At 34.3% G+C, this 19,220-nt stretch overlaps 3 protein-coding genes and 1 pseudogene across 3 annotated transcripts; 3 read left to right on the top strand and 1 right to left on the bottom strand.

The window, feature by feature from the left end:
• The first annotated feature begins 1,993 nt into the window (after window positions 1-1,993).
• On the top strand, window positions 1,994-8,285 carry LOC107840252 (CBS domain-containing protein CBSX1, chloroplastic). The gene is made up of 8 exons (XM_016684054.2): window positions 1,994-2,487; window positions 3,550-3,637; window positions 3,735-3,799; window positions 5,188-5,236; window positions 6,464-6,516; window positions 7,099-7,214; window positions 7,629-7,686; window positions 7,784-8,285. Exons 1-8 carry the CDS (start codon window positions 2,272-2,274, stop codon window positions 7,856-7,858), a joined length of 720 nt encoding a protein of 239 aa, XP_016539540.1. The 5' UTR covers window positions 1,994-2,271; the 3' UTR covers window positions 7,859-8,285.
• Window positions 8,286-8,419: 134 nt separating this feature from the next.
• On the bottom strand, window positions 8,420-10,514 carry LOC107879497 (annotated as a pseudogene).
• A 398-nt stretch (window positions 10,515-10,912) lies between these two features.
• On the top strand, window positions 10,913-12,819 carry LOC107840251 (scopoletin glucosyltransferase). The gene is made up of 2 exons (XM_016684053.2): window positions 10,913-11,493; window positions 11,692-12,819. The coding sequence occupies exons 1-2, from the start codon at window positions 11,077-11,079 to the stop codon at window positions 12,670-12,672; spliced, it is 1,398 nt and encodes a 465-aa protein (XP_016539539.1). The 5' UTR covers window positions 10,913-11,076; the 3' UTR covers window positions 12,673-12,819.
• A 1,280-nt stretch (window positions 12,820-14,099) lies between these two features.
• On the top strand, window positions 14,100-16,518 carry LOC107840245 (scopoletin glucosyltransferase). Its single transcript, XM_016684049.2, has one exon. It carries the CDS (start codon window positions 14,897-14,899, stop codon window positions 16,418-16,420), a length of 1,524 nt encoding a protein of 507 aa, XP_016539535.1. The 5' UTR covers window positions 14,100-14,896; the 3' UTR covers window positions 16,421-16,518.
• The last annotated feature ends 2,702 nt before the right edge of the window (window positions 16,519-19,220 follow it).

The raw sequence follows: 19,220 nt of genomic DNA, 5'->3' as shown, positions 1-19,220 counted from the left end.
TGATGCAACAGTTATATGACAACTGCGACGGTTAAATCATCAAATATGTCTATTAGAACAATTTTCTTTTACAACGGTTGCAACCGTTGCAATAGGTAGTCTATAGCAACGCTTTTTCAATCGTTGCCAAAAGTTTCGTTGCAATAGGGGTATTTTCTGGCAGTGTTAAAACATATCCTTATTATAAGTCATCATAATTAATGACAACTAATACTTTTTATTTAATAAATCTAAATCAACTAAATTTGATTTTAAGAAAATTTGAAAAATCTAAAAGTAAATATAAAAGTGTTAGAATAAGAAAAAATTAAGAAATACCAAATTTGTATGTTTATATGTGCTTAAGAAGTACCAAATATATATGTGTTTATACTAAAATATATGCTTATGTTTACATTATTAAATTAAAGTGTAAAGGATCTTTGAAAAATGATTTGAACTTTTTACACTTCACTAAAAAATTCTACAATAAATAAAATTATTTAATTTTAAATAATCAAACGTTACATGTGCGAGACACGTATGATTAAATTAGTATATTATAATAGTGTAATGTGAGTTTGGATAAATGTTTATCTTGATATGCAAAGTAATTTATGTCCTCTTAAATATATTTCGCTATACTATCAGTTTTTTTTTCTTAAATGTGTATTTTGGTTATGATGTCTGATCCAGTTTTTTAGAAGTAAAAATATTTTGTATATTAAAAATTTAAATGTTATGATTTGATGAAAAGGTTGAAAAAGCACCTTTCTAAAAGCACAACTATAAAATATACTTGAAAAGCTTAAATCAAAACTAGTCTTATTAAAAAAAATTATAACTTTTATGAAGAAAAACTGATTTCATGCGACACATAGTACAACTTTAGAATATTTTTAATAAAGAAAATAAAAATAATATTCTCAAAAGGAAAAACCCAGTTTACCCCTTAAAAAGTTTGCAATTGTTTTAAGCAAATTTCGCAAGAAAAGCTGAAAGAAATATTGTTTAATAAACAAAATAAAAAGAATATTTTCAAAATAAAAAATTAAAATGAAATGAGTAAGAAATAAAACTTAAAAAATCTTGTAATTTCTGAATAAGACACTAAAAAATCTGAAAATTTTATGAACAAAAGAAATGAGAATTTTTTTTTCCCCAACTTTTAGGATTTAGTGGCACAAAAAAATAATAATATTTTTTTGGTTATTTTTAGTGAGTATCACACTCACTGCATCAAGATATAGTAAAAAGTAACAAAACAAAATGACACAATCAGACTCTATTAGTGATGTTTAAATGATATAAGCAGTAGTAGAGTTGTCTAAATGAAAAATGGTACCAATTTTAGGTATATGTCAATGCGTTTCTGATAATTTAGTTATTGAATTAAAGTTTGAGTATTGGTTTAACATCTAGAATATCATTTCACCGTCTCAGATTTATTAAATTATTGGATTTGGATTTCAATTTACCCACTTTTAGTTTATTAACAATGAATTGATAATTGATGATAATTTATCTAATTGTAATTATCCTTCAATATATATCGTGGCTTAGAATTTAGTTTATTTCGTTTGTCGATCAAAACTTCGTTTCACAATTTTTCGTATCTTTTAAAAATAGTTTGTTTTTATCACAAGTTTATATAGATTTTGATGATTTTTGTTCTACCCTTTTGTTTCTATTTGACTACATATTTCTAACTTTTATAAAACTTAAAACTTGCTTAATTAATCGCTACAGTTATAAGTTTATATAAAAAAATTATAATTTTCATAAAAATTGTTAATAAAATTATTGTCATTGATCATAAGATCAAAAATTCAAGCGGTAAAAATTATCTTTAATTTTTATTTGACTAAATATAACGTAAAATCACATATAAATTCTTACAATTTAATTCTTTCTCATATTCCATTCGGTAACATAAGCTTAATACACCATGCGTCCTTTAAAGAACCTTACAATTTTTTTTCAAAAAACAAACTAATTATGGAATCAGTATGTCGAGCCTAAATTCCCACCGACCCAGTTGGCGGTTTGTGAGTCTGAACGGTCACTCTCACGGACTACAACGGCGTTATGAGAAAGTGATAAAAAGGGATACTCTCACGCAACGCTTTTTATTCCGCTGTCTAACACGGACCCTTACTTTTCACACGATTCTTTTCTTCCCTAACATTAATTAAGCACACCAATAGCACTATTTCCGCGCAATGTTTTCTCTTTGAATATATAATCAGATCAGCAGCTCTTCGATACCAATTTTTTCATCCTTCAATTTCAATGGATTCCGTTCTCAATTTCAGTTCATTTTCTCCGATTTGCGTTCTTAATTATCGCCTTTCTCCGGCCACGTTCTCTTGCCCAGCTCGTCCTTGTACCGGAGATCCCGCCGTTGCTAAATCTCGACGGCGGCAACTTTCTCGATCTCTACGGGCGGCGTCTTTTCCTTCAAACTCTGCTAACGGTGCTGCTGCTGATACTGCAAATTCTCAGACTGTAAGTGACGTGACGATTTACTATTCGTTGTTAGTTATGCGTCAGATGTACGCTAGCGAATGTCTCCGTTTTGGTCACTGATGGCTACATCAGACTTGTTTATTGTAAATATTAATTACCGTGAAATAAAAATTTGTTAATTAAGCTGATCCGAGTAACTTGAGTTGGCTGTCTGTTAGTATAGCTGGTTTTCGAATAACATAGTTTGTCTTCTTTATGAAAAATATATTAGATAAAATTCATGGCTGAGTTTCACGTTGGTTGAGCAGAAACATGCCGTTATGATATTTGAGTACTGTAAATTGCAATAATTAACACTTGCTACACTCACATAGTATGAATTACACTCACATAGTATGAATTATAGCCTGTTTGGCCAAAGCGTTTGAGAGATCAAGCGCTTATTTTTTCAGAAATGCTTATTTCAGAAAGTGAGTTGTTTGGTCATGCTTCTAGGCGAGAAAATAAGTGCTTTTGGAGAGTAGCATAAAGCCATAACTATTTTTCAGGAGCTAAATAAAAGAGAACTTTTATCTAAAAATAGTTTTTGAGAAAATACTATTTGATTCTCAAAGTGCTTTTTGAATTTATGGGTGAAACGCAAACTGGTTCTCACAAAAAGTACTTATTTTAGAAAGCACTTTTCAAAATAAGATGATTTTATATGCATGGCCAAGCATGCTATTAATCCGCCGCATCGCATGTCTAGCTCTGTTTCCAATAATTAACACTTGCAAGTTGCATCACGCATACTATTATTTGGTATACTGCACCGCATGTTTAGCTTTTGCATCATAAACTGAATGCTCTTTTTGTTTCCTTTAAACTGAGTAGCTGCAGTTCCAACTTCGGATTTTTTCATTGAGATAAACAAGAAGCTAAAATTTAACCTAATATCAAAACATGTCACGTTACACATCAACACGTATAGAGGTGGTCGAGAGTAGGAGGAGAGAGGTCAGGATTGAGGTAGAAGAACTGCTTTGATGCTGATTGCTAACACATGAAATTTCTCCAATGTTGTGACTTGCTCAACCTAATGAGTTACTTTTCACTTCTCAGCCAAGAGATGGAAATTACTCAGTTGGTGACTTTATGACTAGGAAAGAAGATTTACATGTAGTAAAAACTACAACTAAAGTTGGCGAAGGTACTTCCGAATTTTCTTCCCAGTTTAAACTGTAAAGACACATATGGAAACATGCTATTAATTCTGTTTTCATTTATTTCGGCAATTTGATCTGCAGCCCTTGAGATGCTTGTGGAAAAAAGAGTTACTGGGCTTCCGGTAGTTGATGATGACTGGAATTTGGTAATTCTCTCAATTTACTTCCGTAATTTCTTGGAAAGATGTATGTTAATAGCTACCATAGTCCATTATCTTCCACGTGTGGGATGATCAGTATTTCTACTTGTTTCACTGCATATTTCTTCTTTTATCCTTTAGTTCTAAGCTGTGCTTCAATGAAGGGATTATACTATTTCAATGTTCGTAAATTGATTCCAGGAGCTCTAAGAAAATGTTAATTTTCCTTAACGATTGCATTAGATTTTCTGCAAGCAAGTATTGTCTGATTTTTGTGGGTGAAAAGTACAAGCAAGGGATCATTATTATGTGGAAGGTTTTGCTTTTCATTTTATGTCCTTATTTTGGGGCATAGGGAAATCATCTTCACATAGTAGGCTTCTTCCATGAAGAGATGTGAGGGAAGTTTATTCCTGTAATTGAGATGATACCTTATGCCAGGATGCCTCTTCACTGGGTCAAATGTATCTTAATGTTAACAATTTGCAACATGCAGTTTCATGTTAGCCACGTTGATAAAGAAACAATGAGCTGAGAGGGTGGGGGCAACTCTTCTGATTAGTCTATCCAGAAATGTCATATCTTCTATCACCTGTTCATTTTAATTTTTTCTCTGTGGCTAATCAATTAATATACTAGCATTTCCTTAGAACCAGGAAGGAGAGCTGCTGGCTAGTCCAGTGTTGAGTTCTGTTAATTTTAGTTCTCCAGTTGTTAGGGTAGTTAGGCACGTGCGGCAGTCCAAATGTTAGTTAATCCCAAGTTAGTTATAACTAATAACTTTTTCCCTTTTGTACCGGTTATATAGGGAGTCGATGGAACAAGTTGTAACCATTCCTGGGTAATGAAAATCAATGGAATCTTCTTCTTTCACTCTCTAAAACAGTTTCAGCTGAGTAATTGTGAAATCTGTTCAAGGGCAATTCAATTATTTTGCTCTTTAGGGTTTCCTGTTCTTCTTTAATTTTGAGCATTGTATCAGCTGGGGTTAGAGAAGCTTTGTGGTGAATTGGTAGAAAGGCAACGGTTAGGGTATGTATCCTTTTTTTTTATGGGCTTGGAGAAATATAGCCATGTTATAATAAAAATAAAAATATTTTTGGGTGAGAGATGCAAATTTTACCTACCGATGACAGTGTCTCAATAGTAATTTAAACTATAGTATGATCATATATATTAGATCCTTGTGGTCGGGCCCTTCTCTGGACCCGACGCATGTGCACCGGGCTGCCCTTTTTTTTGGTCTTGCTTGTGACAGCTATCCTAATCTTTTCATCTTAAAATGAAATTCTCTCTTTCGCTCCCTTTTTTTGGTTAATTTTTAATTTAGTAGTAAATGCTCTCTTTTCGATCAAGTTATAAATGCACTGACAGAAGATGCGACACTGCTGCAGGTTGGCGTTGTTTCTGATTATGACCTACTGGCACTCGACTCTATATCAGGTATCATTGAGGTTCTGGAGAAATGTATACTTTTGCTAACCTCATTACTCTACTCTTCTGGGAACTTTTCTTGAAATGCTGTATTCTGGTGCTAAGCATATTTCCTAAGTGATGCTCATGAGCAATATTAGAGTATCTATGATGGGGTAGCATTCTCGACATGGAATCTGTGGATATCTCAATGTCACATTGCTCTCATTTTTAAGATCTCAAGGGTAAAATAAATATCAAGGATAATATTTGTACGTCATTATCCTATTCTCTAAATAAACTGTCAAAGTTCTCAATGAGTTGTTGACTATTATGAATAAAATAATTGAGTCTTAATAGGAACTAGGAATCCAGAAGCTTGACAAGGATTATATTAGCCTATTCTGATAGGGTCAAATAACACAGTGAGACTGCACGAGTGATATGTGACTTCTGAATTTTTAACGAGGCTTGTATTGTTAAACAAGCAAGGGTCTCATCCTCATGTTTAACGGGGAATCTAAATCTGGACAGATGTAGACAGGTCCTTTGGTGCTTTAGTTTTTCAGGTTTTGCTGGTGAAAATATGATTGGAGTCCTGGGAAAGGGACTAAGATGAGTAACATTTATGTAGTGCTTTGAAACTACAATATCAAGCAATACAATCAAGGGTTGGTTGCTAAAGAAGCAAAGCTGCAGGATTTCTCTGTATTCTGGGGTACTCTACTGTACGATTGCAATTGCCTCTGATGTATAAGTAACATGAAAATTCTGTATTGTCTGGACAATATCTACAACTAGAACATTATTTGAACACGATGTTTACACAGATAGCTCGGCAATAACTCCCAGAAGGTACAGCAGGAAGCTTTTGTAATCAAAATGTCTTTTTGCATTAATTCTTTATTGAATGAATCAGCAGACATTTTCTTAACCAGGAAGCTCCCAGGTTTTTTGCCTTTAGAAGCAAAAAACAAAGAAAAGAAAGAAAGGAGAATTAGGGAGACCACTTGAGAACTTTGAGATCTAATGGTTAGCTTTTAACACACACGTAAACTGTTTCCCAGAATGACTATGATGAGTGAGAGAGATATAGTAACCAGTTTGACTTTTGATGAATGTGTGGCTACTGTTTCTTTGTATGCTTCCTTAAGTTGAACCTTTGTCAAAAGTATAATTTATACTCCATTGATAGAAGTTACGCCTCAGTTCCTCTTTCTTCTATTTTCTTAATTTCTTTTTCATGTTCTTACTCAGGAGCTGGCCAAGCTGACACAAATCTGTTTCCTGATGTTGACAGTACTTGGAAGGTATGTAAATAATCTTTTGTTCTAGTAGTGGATGCCCAAGTTCGATAACACTTCTTATTACTGATATTTATACATGTCGTGGTTTGTCGTATGGTCTTATGTTTGCACTTGTATTCTATATTGCTGTTTTGGCTGTGAGTTGGGGTAATAGTTTAGACATAGTTAGATGAGGAGAATGCTTATGATCAATGCATAGTTGTTCCATTTTTCTTTGAAATATTTTACTGGACCATCAGTAAATCATTTGCTTAGTTAAGTACATTCCTATAATCTGATTTCGGGTTGTTTAATAGGACATGAAGAATTGATGTCTTCATGCTGGGATATAGTTTTGGTACAAATATTTGGACCAGTGTTACTTATGAGTTTGGCTCTCATTTTGGGGGCGGAATTAGGATTACATCCACTTAGAGTATTCCAAGATAATTTTCTCTCCCAGCAAAGAAAAAATAAACACAGAAAAGAGTTTTTTGGAGATTACTTTAAATACGTGTCTATTGTACTGTACCATGAAATTCTTAATCCATGAATTACTCCCTCTTTATCTTTTTAAGTATCTTGCTTTGATTCTGTGATTTTTAGACATTCAATGAGGTTCAAAAGCTACTGAGCAAAACTAATGGAAAAGTTGTTGGTGATGTCATGACACCAACTCCATTGTCCATCCGCGAAGACACCAACCTTGAAGATGCTGCGAGGTAATTAAACAAGCTTTTGTCAACTTATTTTATTAAGCTGTTACAAGATTCCGATTAGCTAGTGCTATTGGTAACATTCAAATTCTTTTTAATGCCTATTTCTGTTTTATACTATCGGAAACAGCTTCTCTACTTCTTCGGAGGTAGCGGTATGGACTGCGTACATCTTACCCTCCCCAGACCCCCACTTTGTGGGAATACACTGGGTTTGTTGTTGTTGCCTATTTCTGTTTTATACCTATCCATTTGGGAGGGCTGCAAGAGACTTGTTATGTAAGGCAGAGGATTTTTGCTACATCTTTTCTCCTGCTGCTTTACTATAATATTCTTGCTAATCACCAAATGAGATTCTGGATTATTCATTCAGCAATTTAACTGTGAAGCTGACTTCATAAGATATTCTGCTGATTTTAGGTTGTTGCTCCAAACGAAGTATCGTCGACTGCCTGTTGTAGATGGTGATGGCAAACTGGTAATTTGCCTTCTCGTTCTCTTTCTTTTTGGATTTTTTAATGAGTTTGTCAGCAGCATGTAATTTTTGATGAAACGCTGTTCACTGAAATTTGAAGGTTGGGATTATCACAAGGGGCAATGTTGTCAGAGCCGCTCTGCAAATAAAACGCACTATTGAGAATATCCAATGACACCTGGGTTCCAGTGCTAAAGTTTTTTGTCCATGTCAAGCCATCATGCTACTGTATAATAATATATGTAGTCTTCCATTCTTTCGTCCGTGACTTCCTACCGTACCAAGTGTGGCATCATTGGGAAAGGGGGGAAACAGAGGACTATTTTGCCCAACTCCCTGCTGGTAAGTATATACATGATGCTCGTGAGCTCGAATCCAAGAAGATGGTACAAAGTCTGAATTCCGTGTGTAGCAAACTAACATTTGTTATAAGGCGGGGCTCCTATGTGAATGGTACCCTGATGCCCGACAGTACCATTTCTTAGTTCTCAAACTTCTTGTAGTATAACTTTAGCCATATTCTACGTAATGCAATACAATTTGTAAGGGAACACAAGAATTTGACAACCCGACACTCCATAAAATTGAATTTTATAGTTTAATTTGGTGCGCAGATATTTCTACTTGCACACATTATATAAATATATGTAAAACGTAAGACTCCTCAAATCTGACGTGTTTCTTCTTCTCTTCCAACCTTGTTCATGAAGACATAATCACAAAATCCTGCCGTCTGAGGGAACCTCAAGGTTTATTCAAAATGTTACTAAATGAAGGGATAAAGAATAACGATAAAATAAGCATATAGTGCGTCTACCAGCTAATACAAAGATGATATATATACGTCGGCAACATGTCCTCTACTTCTCTCATCTTTTCTTATAGTATTGTGATAGGAATAAATCTGTTTTAATTACTTGTAGAATTATATGTACTTATATCTTGCAGCAAAGTTGTCAAACCGGAGTAAATGATGCCCCTTCTTCGACAGCCCTCCTTGCAATCTCCTTATACACTTTAGCTCTGCTTCCGATCCCTATGTTTCTTCACCCACCATGCCTTTCGTTATTGCTTTAGCTACTGCTTCTTTATTCACTCCCTTGTTATCTATTCTCTAACATTGCACTGAACCAGCGCCAAACCCAGTTCTCAAAACCTCAATCACCAACTTTTCGTTGTAGAATTGCTCTGCAAACACGGGCCATGTGACCATTGCCACCCCTGCTAATATTCCTTGAAGGGTCGAATTCCATTGGCATCCTTGCCTGATATTCCTTCAAGGGTCGAATTCCATCCACAATGAGTCACAAAAGCTCCACAGCTTCATGATCAAGAATTAGCAGTTGGGGTGTCCAACCTCTTATGATTAATCCTTTTTCTTTTGATCTTTCTTAGAATCCTTCAGGCAACCATCCTTCATTGTCTGTTCTAACAACCCAAATGAATTCCTGTCCAGAAGCTTCAATTCCCATAGCAAGTTCTTGCAATTGTGAAGCAGTGAAAATTGCTACAGTTCTGAAACATATGTATACAATGGAACTGGGTTTGTTCGAATCAAGCCATTTTATGCACTCATGTTTATCAATAGAGGATTTCTTCCCTCTTTCAGCTTTATCTTCGGTGTCCCTGTTGCACACAGCGGGCCAATAGCCCAGGTTTTACTGCCCAGAACATTGGTGTAGTGTTACAGCATAATCTGGTTCAAGCTCATAGAAGCTGCTGAAGATAACTCCATAGCCCTTTAAACCCGAATCCGTGATTTCTTTCATCTACATGGGCATATTCTCTTCCTCAATTAGATCAAGTGTGGTCAGCTTGATTTGGTGAGGCAAATTTGGTACGCAAAGTAGCATATGCCATGAAAAAACAATCTTGGAATGTTAAATTTGGCTGCACTATCATTTGTCCAAGGAAGGAACATATCAGAAACAAGACAATTGGGGCGACATTCTTGAAGAAGCTGCTCAAAATGGTTCTAGCATCGTCGTTGTAGCCATTGAAGGATTGGGGCGACATTCATGAAAAACCAATCGTGTTTGTCAATAGAGGGTTTCTTTCCTCTTTCAGCTTTGTCTTCAATGTCCCTATTGCACAACAAAAGCGGGCCAATAGCCCAAGCTTTTCTACCCAGAACCTTGGAGTAATGTTCAAAATAATCTGGTTCGAGCTCATAGAAGCCGTTGAAGATAATTCCATAGCCCTTCAAGCCCGATTCCCTGACTATTTTTACCATTAGAGGAATGTTTTTCTCTTCCTCAATTCGATCAAACGGTGACAATGGTGATCTAGTCAGCTTGATTTGATGCGGTAAATTTGGGACAACAAAAGTATCAGAATCAGAGGAGACATTCATGAAAGGCTTATGAAGCCTGATGCTCTCGCTTACACAAAGGGCAAAGAAGCTTGTTCCATGGATAGCTAATCTTGGAATGTTAAATTTAGCTGCAGTGTCAATTGTCCAAGGAAAGAATAGATCAGTAACAATACAATTGGGGCGGCATTCTTGAATAAGTTGTTCTAGTGGTTCTTGCATTATAGCGATAGCCTTGAAGAAGTTAAGGAGAAAGTCATCGGACGGGATAAGATCGAGGCGCTCACATTCTTCGGGCAAGCCGTTTTCAACAGCTTGGAATTTGATCAAATGAATGTCAATTTCAATCCCCAAAGGCTTGTTTCTTTCAATAGAATCGGAGAAAACCGATTTGTTGAGAGGTCCGAGGAGTGGTGATTATAGGGGCCTTAACACCGCGGGAAGCAACGAGCTTGGCTATGTCAAGCGTAGGAATCATGTAGCCTTGAGCCATCATGGGAAAGAAGAAGAAACGAAGCTGTCATATGTGAAAAATCTGGAACAGAGAAGTTGCAGCGCCAAAAAAAAAAAAGGCGAAAGAGATCTAAGTTGTACAGCAAAAAGGAGGGTTAAGAGTCATAAAATGCATCCCCTAGCTCATTAAAAACAAGAGAATGTGGATTAATAGAATTGCTCTTCAGCAGTTCAGTTAGTTAGCCTATGTCTATGTTTGGCCTTTTTTTGGGATAGGAAACTAACAATTTGATTAGGCTTCACTTTTATGCTTCAGTAGTGTCATCTTTTTATTATTTATGTAAATAAAAGTTACATGTAAGGTTTTATTTATAAAGCAGTGAATTTGTTAATATAAGAAAAAGTGAACTAATTAATTGGTACAATCAATTAAATTACGTGTAACCAGTTGTGTATGCAATTAAAATGAGTCAATGCTCAATAATAGATGACCCCGACGGACAAAGTTTCTTCCATGTTCTAGCTTAGCTTCTTTCATTCAAGAGAATTCTTTCATGTTCTAGAGAGAGCCTATAAAGTAGTTTATAAAACAATCTAGTTCTCTTTACATTTCTTGCAAAATAGTAGTAATGGCTGATGACCAGCTCCATATTTTTTTCTTTCCAATGATGGCTCACGGCCACATAATTCCTACTTTGGACATGGCCAAGTTATTCGTTTCGCGTGGTGCAAAGGCAACTATTATTACCACTCCTTTGAACTTACCCATCTTCACCCAAGCCATTGAAAAAATCAAACACTTGGGATTTGAAATTAACGTCAAAGCCATCAGATTCCCAGCAGTGGAGGCTGGTTTGCCTGAAGGATGTGAAAGAATGGATCAATTGACTTCTGATGATTTGGTTCCCAAGTTCATCAAGGCTACCACCATGCTTCAAGAACAACTCGAGCTACTCCTCCGTGAATGTCACCCCAACGCTCTCGTTGCTGACATGTTCTTCCCTTGGGCTACAGAATCTGCAGCCAAATTCGATATCCCAAGATTGGTATCACTCTCCATCCATTTGAACTTGTTTGTGTTATTTTCCTTTTTAGTTCATTTAGAAAAAAACGGCAACTTTTTTACTTTCTATATGACATATATGACATGTTTAAGACTCAAGATTAAGTTCACAAACTTACATACTTACTTGATAATGAACAGATTTTGTTGTACGACTTCTAAAAGTATTTTAATTTTACAGGTATTTCATGGAATGGGCTTCTTTGCTCTTTGTGCTTCGGAGAACCTTAGGCACTACAAGCCTCAGAAGAATGTGAGCTCAGATACCGAACCTTTCCTTGTCCCAAATCTTCCCCATAAGATAAAGCTCACAAGGATGAAATTAGCTCCGCATGATCGAGAAGAAACAGAAATGACTAAGTTCATGGAACAAGTGAAGAAATCCGAGTCAACAAGTTTCGGGGTCATTGTCAATAGCTTCTATGAGCTCGAACCAGATTATGCTGACTACTACAGACATGTTTTGGGTAAAAGAGCATGGCACATTGGACCTATTTTGCTCTGCAACAGAAAAAACGAGGAAAAACTCCAAAAAAATGAGGACAAACATGCATGCTTACAATGGCTAGACACAAAGAGACAAAGTTCAGTAATGTACGTTAGTTTCGGAAGCATGTCGAACTTGACTGATTCCCAAATTGAAGAAATTGCACTAGGCCTCGAAGCTTCAGAGCAAGAATTCATATGGGTAGTGAGAAAAGGCAAGATTCCAGAAGGATTCGAGGAAAGAACAAAAGAAAAAGGACTAGTCATAAGAGGATGGGCACCCCAAGTGCTAATTCTTGATCACCAAGCTATTGGAGCTTTTTTAACTCACTGTGGATGGAATTCGACCCTCGAAGGAGTATCAGCAGGCGTGCCAATGGCGACGTGGCCAATGTTTGCGGAGCAATTCTTTAACGAGCAATTGATAACAGAAGTAGTGAGAATTGGAGTTGCAGTTGGGGCAGAGAAATGGAGCAGAGAGGTGGAAAATGTGAAAAGTGAAGCAATTGCAAAGGCAGTAAAGCGTGCAATGGTTGGGGAAGAATCAAAGGAAATGAGGAGAAGAGCAAAAGAAGTTAAGAAAATGGCAAACAAAGCTGTCGAAGAAGGTGGATCATCTTACAGTGATTTGAATACACTGTTTCGAGATTTAAGGACCCTTAATTTCCAGAAGTAAAATTATAGTACTATACATTCCTTTAAATCCATTAGATATACTTTAGGGTTCAACTAATTTGAATTCGTCTCAACAAATTTTATTTTAGAGGATAAAATGCTTTTGTCATTTTATTTGTCATGGTTATTAAAAATTGTTGATCTAAAATATTTGTTAGTTCAGAAAATTAAGATAAAGTCAATTAATATTTTTCTCTGTCATCTTTATTTTATAAATTTGGAAAAAGATTAATATCATAAAGATAGACCGATATAAAATTGAGATAAAATAATAAATTGAGATACTTTAGTTAAATTATTCTTTTAATTGATAATTTTTAAAAAAGTGTGCATATGCTAACCATGACAATTAAAATGGATTGGAGGGAATTTTAAAAGATCGTAAAATTAAAATAATATTTATAATGAATTATAAAACTCCTCAAGTTTACCCTTAATGAAGTTCTTTTATAGCATTTGATTTGAGGATCTCACACAGTAAAGCTTGAGTTGCCTAATACTAGCAGATTTATTAGTCAAACAAAAAATATCTACTTTTAAAAGTTTACCGAGTAAAATTGGTCGAAAGATACTATAAAAGTTATTTTAAGTGTACTTTAAATCACTAAAGATCTTTAAGTTTCGTCATGTATCTTCCCTACTTTGATAGATGAATCATAAATGTAGTCCTCGCATGACCTGTTTTTGGAGGCACGTTTTTGTTGGGTTGCTTACACCATCACGATTACCTTCTTGTACGTATTACTTCATGTTGCCGAACTCTTTAATTTCCGTTTGTGTCATCCACCCATCATAAAGGATCAAATGATGGGATTTAAATGTTACTTTCTTCGTGTCATAATAAATGAATTGTTATTACATATAATAAAAAAAATATATTAAAGACATAAATTTAATATAATTTTTCATTTTTACCTTAAAAAAAAAAATTGACTTTATAATACCTTTTTTGTCAAATCATAAGAGCAAATTTAAAAAAAAAATTGAATGATTCACTTATTTTAAAACGAATGGAGTACTTTGGAGAGTTTCTCTAGTGTGATCATCCCACCTAAGGTGTAGTCTTATAGCGCACGAGGAAAAGTAAAAGAGGAGACTACTTTTCAAATCCAAAGTTAAATGACTCCTATGCAAGAGGGTCTCATGACTCATGAGAAAGAAACTATAGTCGGAATTAATCTACATGGAAAGGATTAATTGAGTGACGAAATAAAAAATTTCATCTTGATAATTATTTAGAAAAAAGAAAATTTCATCTTGATAATTATTTAGAAAATCCAAAGATATCTTACCTATGATTAATGAGTAATTTTCTTTTTAAGTTAGGAAAATTCAAAATTATGTTTTTGTGTGCGCACACATATATATTGAAATAATGATTATAAAAGTAATATTAACTTTTGTGATAAATTCAAAAAAATATTATTTTATTTATAATATTAATAAACTTAAATAAAAAGTTATAAATATTTAGACTCTTATCAAATGCTGCGCCCGCATGGTAATTATCGGTTCCTACTACAATATGTTAAACCACTAATTGACAAAAAGCTTCTAGATGATTTGTCAATGGTACATACTAGAATCCCATTGTGACAATCGAACTGAACTCTCAAACATTAAACAGTGTTTTCTTTTCGTCTTTGAACAAAACACTTCTCTTAAATTAAAGGGAAAGGTCTAGGAAAAGGCTAAATTGGGTCTGTAATTGGCTTGTGACTTGTGACGGAAGAGCATATGTCACTTTTTATCTGCATTTTGGTCTTTGTACCTTGCCCTGTTCTGTACGTTGCATCTCAAGAAATTGGGAACCACACACAGGTCCCCACCACTTTTTGGTTGATTGGATTTTGTCTCTCAATATAATTACGTTAGTCCTTCCTTATGTTACAAACTCTGCTTCAACCAAAACAAGTAATCGATCACGGGCTAAAGCTTTTGCTATTTGCTATACGTGATTTTGTAGAAGCATTGAATCATAAAGGAGGACTATATAAGAGACTATTCTCACATCTAGGATCACGACCTTATACATAAAAACAACTTCAATAATTAAGTTAAAGGATTGCTTTACCAAAACAATTGAAAAAGAGATTGTTCTTGGAGGACAAGCTAGTCTTATGCACTTTCAAAAAAAATCACAAAGTAATTCCACGTATATATAAAGTGAGCGACTCAGCTGGTGCCGTGTAGATGCATTAAACACTCCTGCAATTATTCAACCCATGAGTACGACTGAAAAGAACCACGCTAGCTTTACTTCCACTTTTATCTTCAGCCACCACACACACCTTTCTTTGCTTCTTCCAAAGCATTTTCACAAAATGGATCAGCTTCATTTTTTCTTCTTTCCCATGATGTCTCAAGGCCACATGATTCCTGCACTAGACATGGCCAAGCTCATTGCTTCTCGTGGTGTTAAGGCCACCATAATCACTACCCCTCTCAATGAATTTGTTTTCTCCAAAGCTATTCAAAGAAACAAACACTTGGGTATCGAAATCGACATCCGTTTGATTAAATTCCCAGCTCTGGAGAACGACTTGCCTGAAGATTGCGAGCGCCTTGATCGCCTTCCTTCTGATGACAAACTCGCAAATTTCTTCAAAGCTGCAGCTATGATGAAAGAACCACTAGAGCAGCTTATTGAGGAATGTCGCCCAAATTGTCTTGTTACTGATATGTTCCTTCCTTGGACTACTGATTCTGCTGCCAGATTTAACATTCCTAGAATTGTTTTCCACGGCACTAGCTATTTTGCACAGTGTGTCGGAGCCAGCATCAAGCGTAACAAGCCTTTCAACAATGTGTCTTCTGATTCTGAAACTTTTCTGGTAGCAGATTTGCCTCATGAAATCAAGCTGACTAGAACGCAATTGTCTCCGTTTGAGCAGTCGGACGAAGAGTCAATTATGTCCCAGATGATAAAAGCGGTCAGGGAATCAGATTCAAAGAGCTATGGAGCAGTTTTCAACAGCTTCGATGAGCTTGAACCGGATTATGTTGAACACTATACCAAGGTTTTTGGTATAAAGAGTTGGGCTATTGGCCCGCTTTCGTTGTGCAACAGGGACATTGAAGATAAAGCTGAAAGAGGGAATAAATCCTCTATTGATAAACATGAGTGCTTGAAATGGCTTGATTCGAAGAAACCTCGTTCCATTGTTTACGTCTGTTTTGGAAGTGTAGCAAAATTCACTACATCACAGATGCAAGAACTCGCTATGGGACTTGAAGCTTCTGGACAGGATTTCATTTGGGTTTTTAGGAGAGACAATGAAGATTGGTTGCCTGAAGGATTCGAAGAAAGAACGAAAGGAAAAGGATTAATCATAAGAGGATGGGCACCCCAAGTGCTAATTCTTGATCACGAATCTGTTGGAGCTTTCGTGACTCATTGTGGATGGAACTCGACGCTTGAAGGAGTCTCTGCAGGGGTCCCAATGGTGACATGGCCAGTGTTTGCTGAGCAATTTTTCAACGAGAAGTTGGTAACTGAGGTTATGAGAACTGGGGCTGGGGTTGGTTCGATGCAGTGGAAGAGATCAGCTAGTGAAGGAGTGAAAAGAGAAGAAATAGCAAAGACAATAAAGAGAGTGATGGTGAGCGAAGAAGCAGAAGGATTCAGAAGCAGCGCTAAAGCGTACAAGGAGATGGCAAGACAAGCTATTGAAAGAGGAGGATCATCTTACACTGGATTGACTGCTTTGCTTCAAGATATAAGTTCATATAGTTCCACAGCTCATTAAGTAATACTAGTAGTGATTTAAAAAACTAGTATGGTTTCGATACCAGTATGTTCGTACGTTTTCTGTGCAAATTTAAGCATTACCTTTTGACATTAAAAGAGACCTGACAAATTGCTCCGAAGTCATATTACCGGTTAATATCCACCAATCTGTAGGGTTCGAAGCGAATATCCAGAAGATAATTAAAATGACACAAAAAATTATACTAAAAAAAAATATTATTGATAAAATTTGATTAATTGACTATGTATAGAATATATTAAAACAGTATAAAATCTGCTTCAGAAAAAAATATTTCCTAAAACAATTTTTTTTAACGAAGAGATTGCGGATGCTATTATGTTTTTTTATTAAGAAGAAGCATCCTAAATTTATAAAAGTACATAAATTTTTCTTCAAAAAGAAAAAAGTTACCAAATATGGAAGAGAGTAAAAACAATTATAGTAATATTTTGATTTTTCTTTAATAGAAAATTAAAAATTCAAATTTAGTAAAAAAAGATTGGAGAAAAACCCTAACAGAAACACCATCCCATAATTCAGGGAAATTCTATATATACCCTTCAATTATATATATAATTTTCAAATTTAGTAAGAAAATTTGAAGAAAAACCCTAACAGAAACACCATCCCATAAGTTGAAGAAATTCTCTATATACCCTTCAATTATATATATATATACCCTTAATGAAATTCTTTAATAACATTTGGTTTGTGAATCTTATGCAGCGAAGCCTGAGTCGCGTGATAGCAAATTCGTCGATCAAACAAAAAATACTTACTTTTGAAAACTTATAGACTAAAATTAGTTGGTATATATATCTTAAATGTTATTTTAACCTACTCTAAATCACAAGAGATCTTTAAATTTCGTCATCGTCCCTAATAGTTAAATCATCAATCTAGTCATGTCATGACATTTTTTGGAGGCACGTTTTTGTTGGGTTGCTTGCACCAGCACGATTATCCTTCTTGTACGTATTGCTTCAGCTGTCATCATGTTGCCAAACTCTTTAATTTCCATTTTTATCATCCACTCATCCATAAAGTATCAAATGCATGCGATTTAAATGTTACTTTCCTATGTCAACTTTTTAGTTTGGGAGCTTTCTCTAGTGTGTCACCCCACCTAAGGTGTACCTTATAAATACATGAAGAAAAGTAAAAAAAAAAGAGACTACTTTTCAAGTCCAAAGTTAATGACTCCTATGTGGTCGTCTCATGACTCATGAGAAAGAAACCATAGTTGGAATTAATCTAAATGGAAAAAGATAAATTGAGTGGCGAAATAATTTAAAAAATTATCAAAAAAGTTATTTAAAAATCCTAAGATACCGTACCTATGGTCTGAATGAGTAATTTTCTTAAGTTGGAAAGATTCAAAATTATGTTCTTGTGTAAGAGCGAATGTGTGATGTGTCTAGCACAATAAGGAGATATTTTCTTGGAGTGGTCATCTCACTGGCAAATTTTCAACCGAAATAAATGCTTTGATTTTGATTCTTCTACAAAGGACGTTAACCATCATTGTTGCCTAAATATGTGATAGGTCCATTTGCTTCTTACCCATATTTAATTGGTTAAAGCAGTCACAAGAAAATTATGATCATTTGTGAAACAGTCATTTACAATCTTACAATTTGAGAGAAGAAAACTTCGTTTCGAGAAAATACAAAAGATCAAGAAATGGTTTGTAATCGTAACTTATCTCTTGTCCACAGATCTGTTCACTAGTTCCGAAAAGAAAAAAAGGAACCTAGCGGACTAGTAGTTTATTTCATTGCTTGTTTAAAAAATAAAGAGTAAATGTATTAAAAACAGGTAAATTTTACTCAAAATCACTTAATTTTGTATCAATTACGTAAAATCACTTTTTATTCATTCATTTCATCCATGCTCACTTAACTTAGTATCTATTATATAAAAGTCATTTTTCTTTTATTTATTACACAAAAATCATTTAACTTTACTCCGACCATCACAAAAGTTACTATAGTCGGATTTTACAATAATTTCATCGGAAAAATGATGTGGCAACCTTAATTAGTTCTGAATGTTAATTTAAGTGAATATATAATATATTACTCATAGTTTAACCTTTTTTAGATGTGCATAATTCATTTTTCTTATGAATTATTTAATGAAAGAATATCAATTTCTTAATAGATAAGATTACCTAATGAAAACTATTTTTATAAAAAAAAATGGTTGATATTTTTAATGAAACATTTCATAATATTGCATTAATCTGCTAAAAAGGTGCATAAAAAAAATGATAAACAAGATAAATTCTTCAAAACAAATAAAATAGAAATACATATATGATATTATTTTTTATAAAAAATTATTTTAATTCTTTGAAGATAAATCAACATGCTAAAGATAGTTTTAAAATAAAATCTTGTTAATTATTTCATTGAATAAGTATTGTCAAAATTTGTATAAATACTGTTATACTAATAGTTTTGTAAATAAAAGTTACAAGGCTTAAGTCATTGACAGACACCTAAAATTGTCCCGAAAATTCACTTGTATGCCTCAACCAAAACTTGTACCTATCAAACCCATAACTCATCCGAAATTTGAACCATTTAAGCATTTTTTGGTCAATAGCTAAAACCACAAAATGTGTGAACTCACTTTCTCTGACGTGGCAAAATGATGAATTGCATTTGGACATTTGGCATTAAATTTTAAAAATAATTAAAAAATAATTTTAATTTAAAAACTTATACTCAAATTATATTATTATAATAATTTTCTAATTTAAAAAAAAAAAAAAAAAAAAAACTTCAACCCC

Source organism: Capsicum annuum, chromosome 8, assembly GCF_002878395.1.
Source record: "Capsicum annuum cultivar UCD-10X-F1 chromosome 8, UCD10Xv1.1, whole genome shotgun sequence".
Classification (NCBI taxonomy): Eukaryota; Viridiplantae; Streptophyta; class Magnoliopsida; order Solanales; family Solanaceae; genus Capsicum; species Capsicum annuum.
This window is presented reverse-complemented; position numbering and strand designations above follow the sequence as displayed.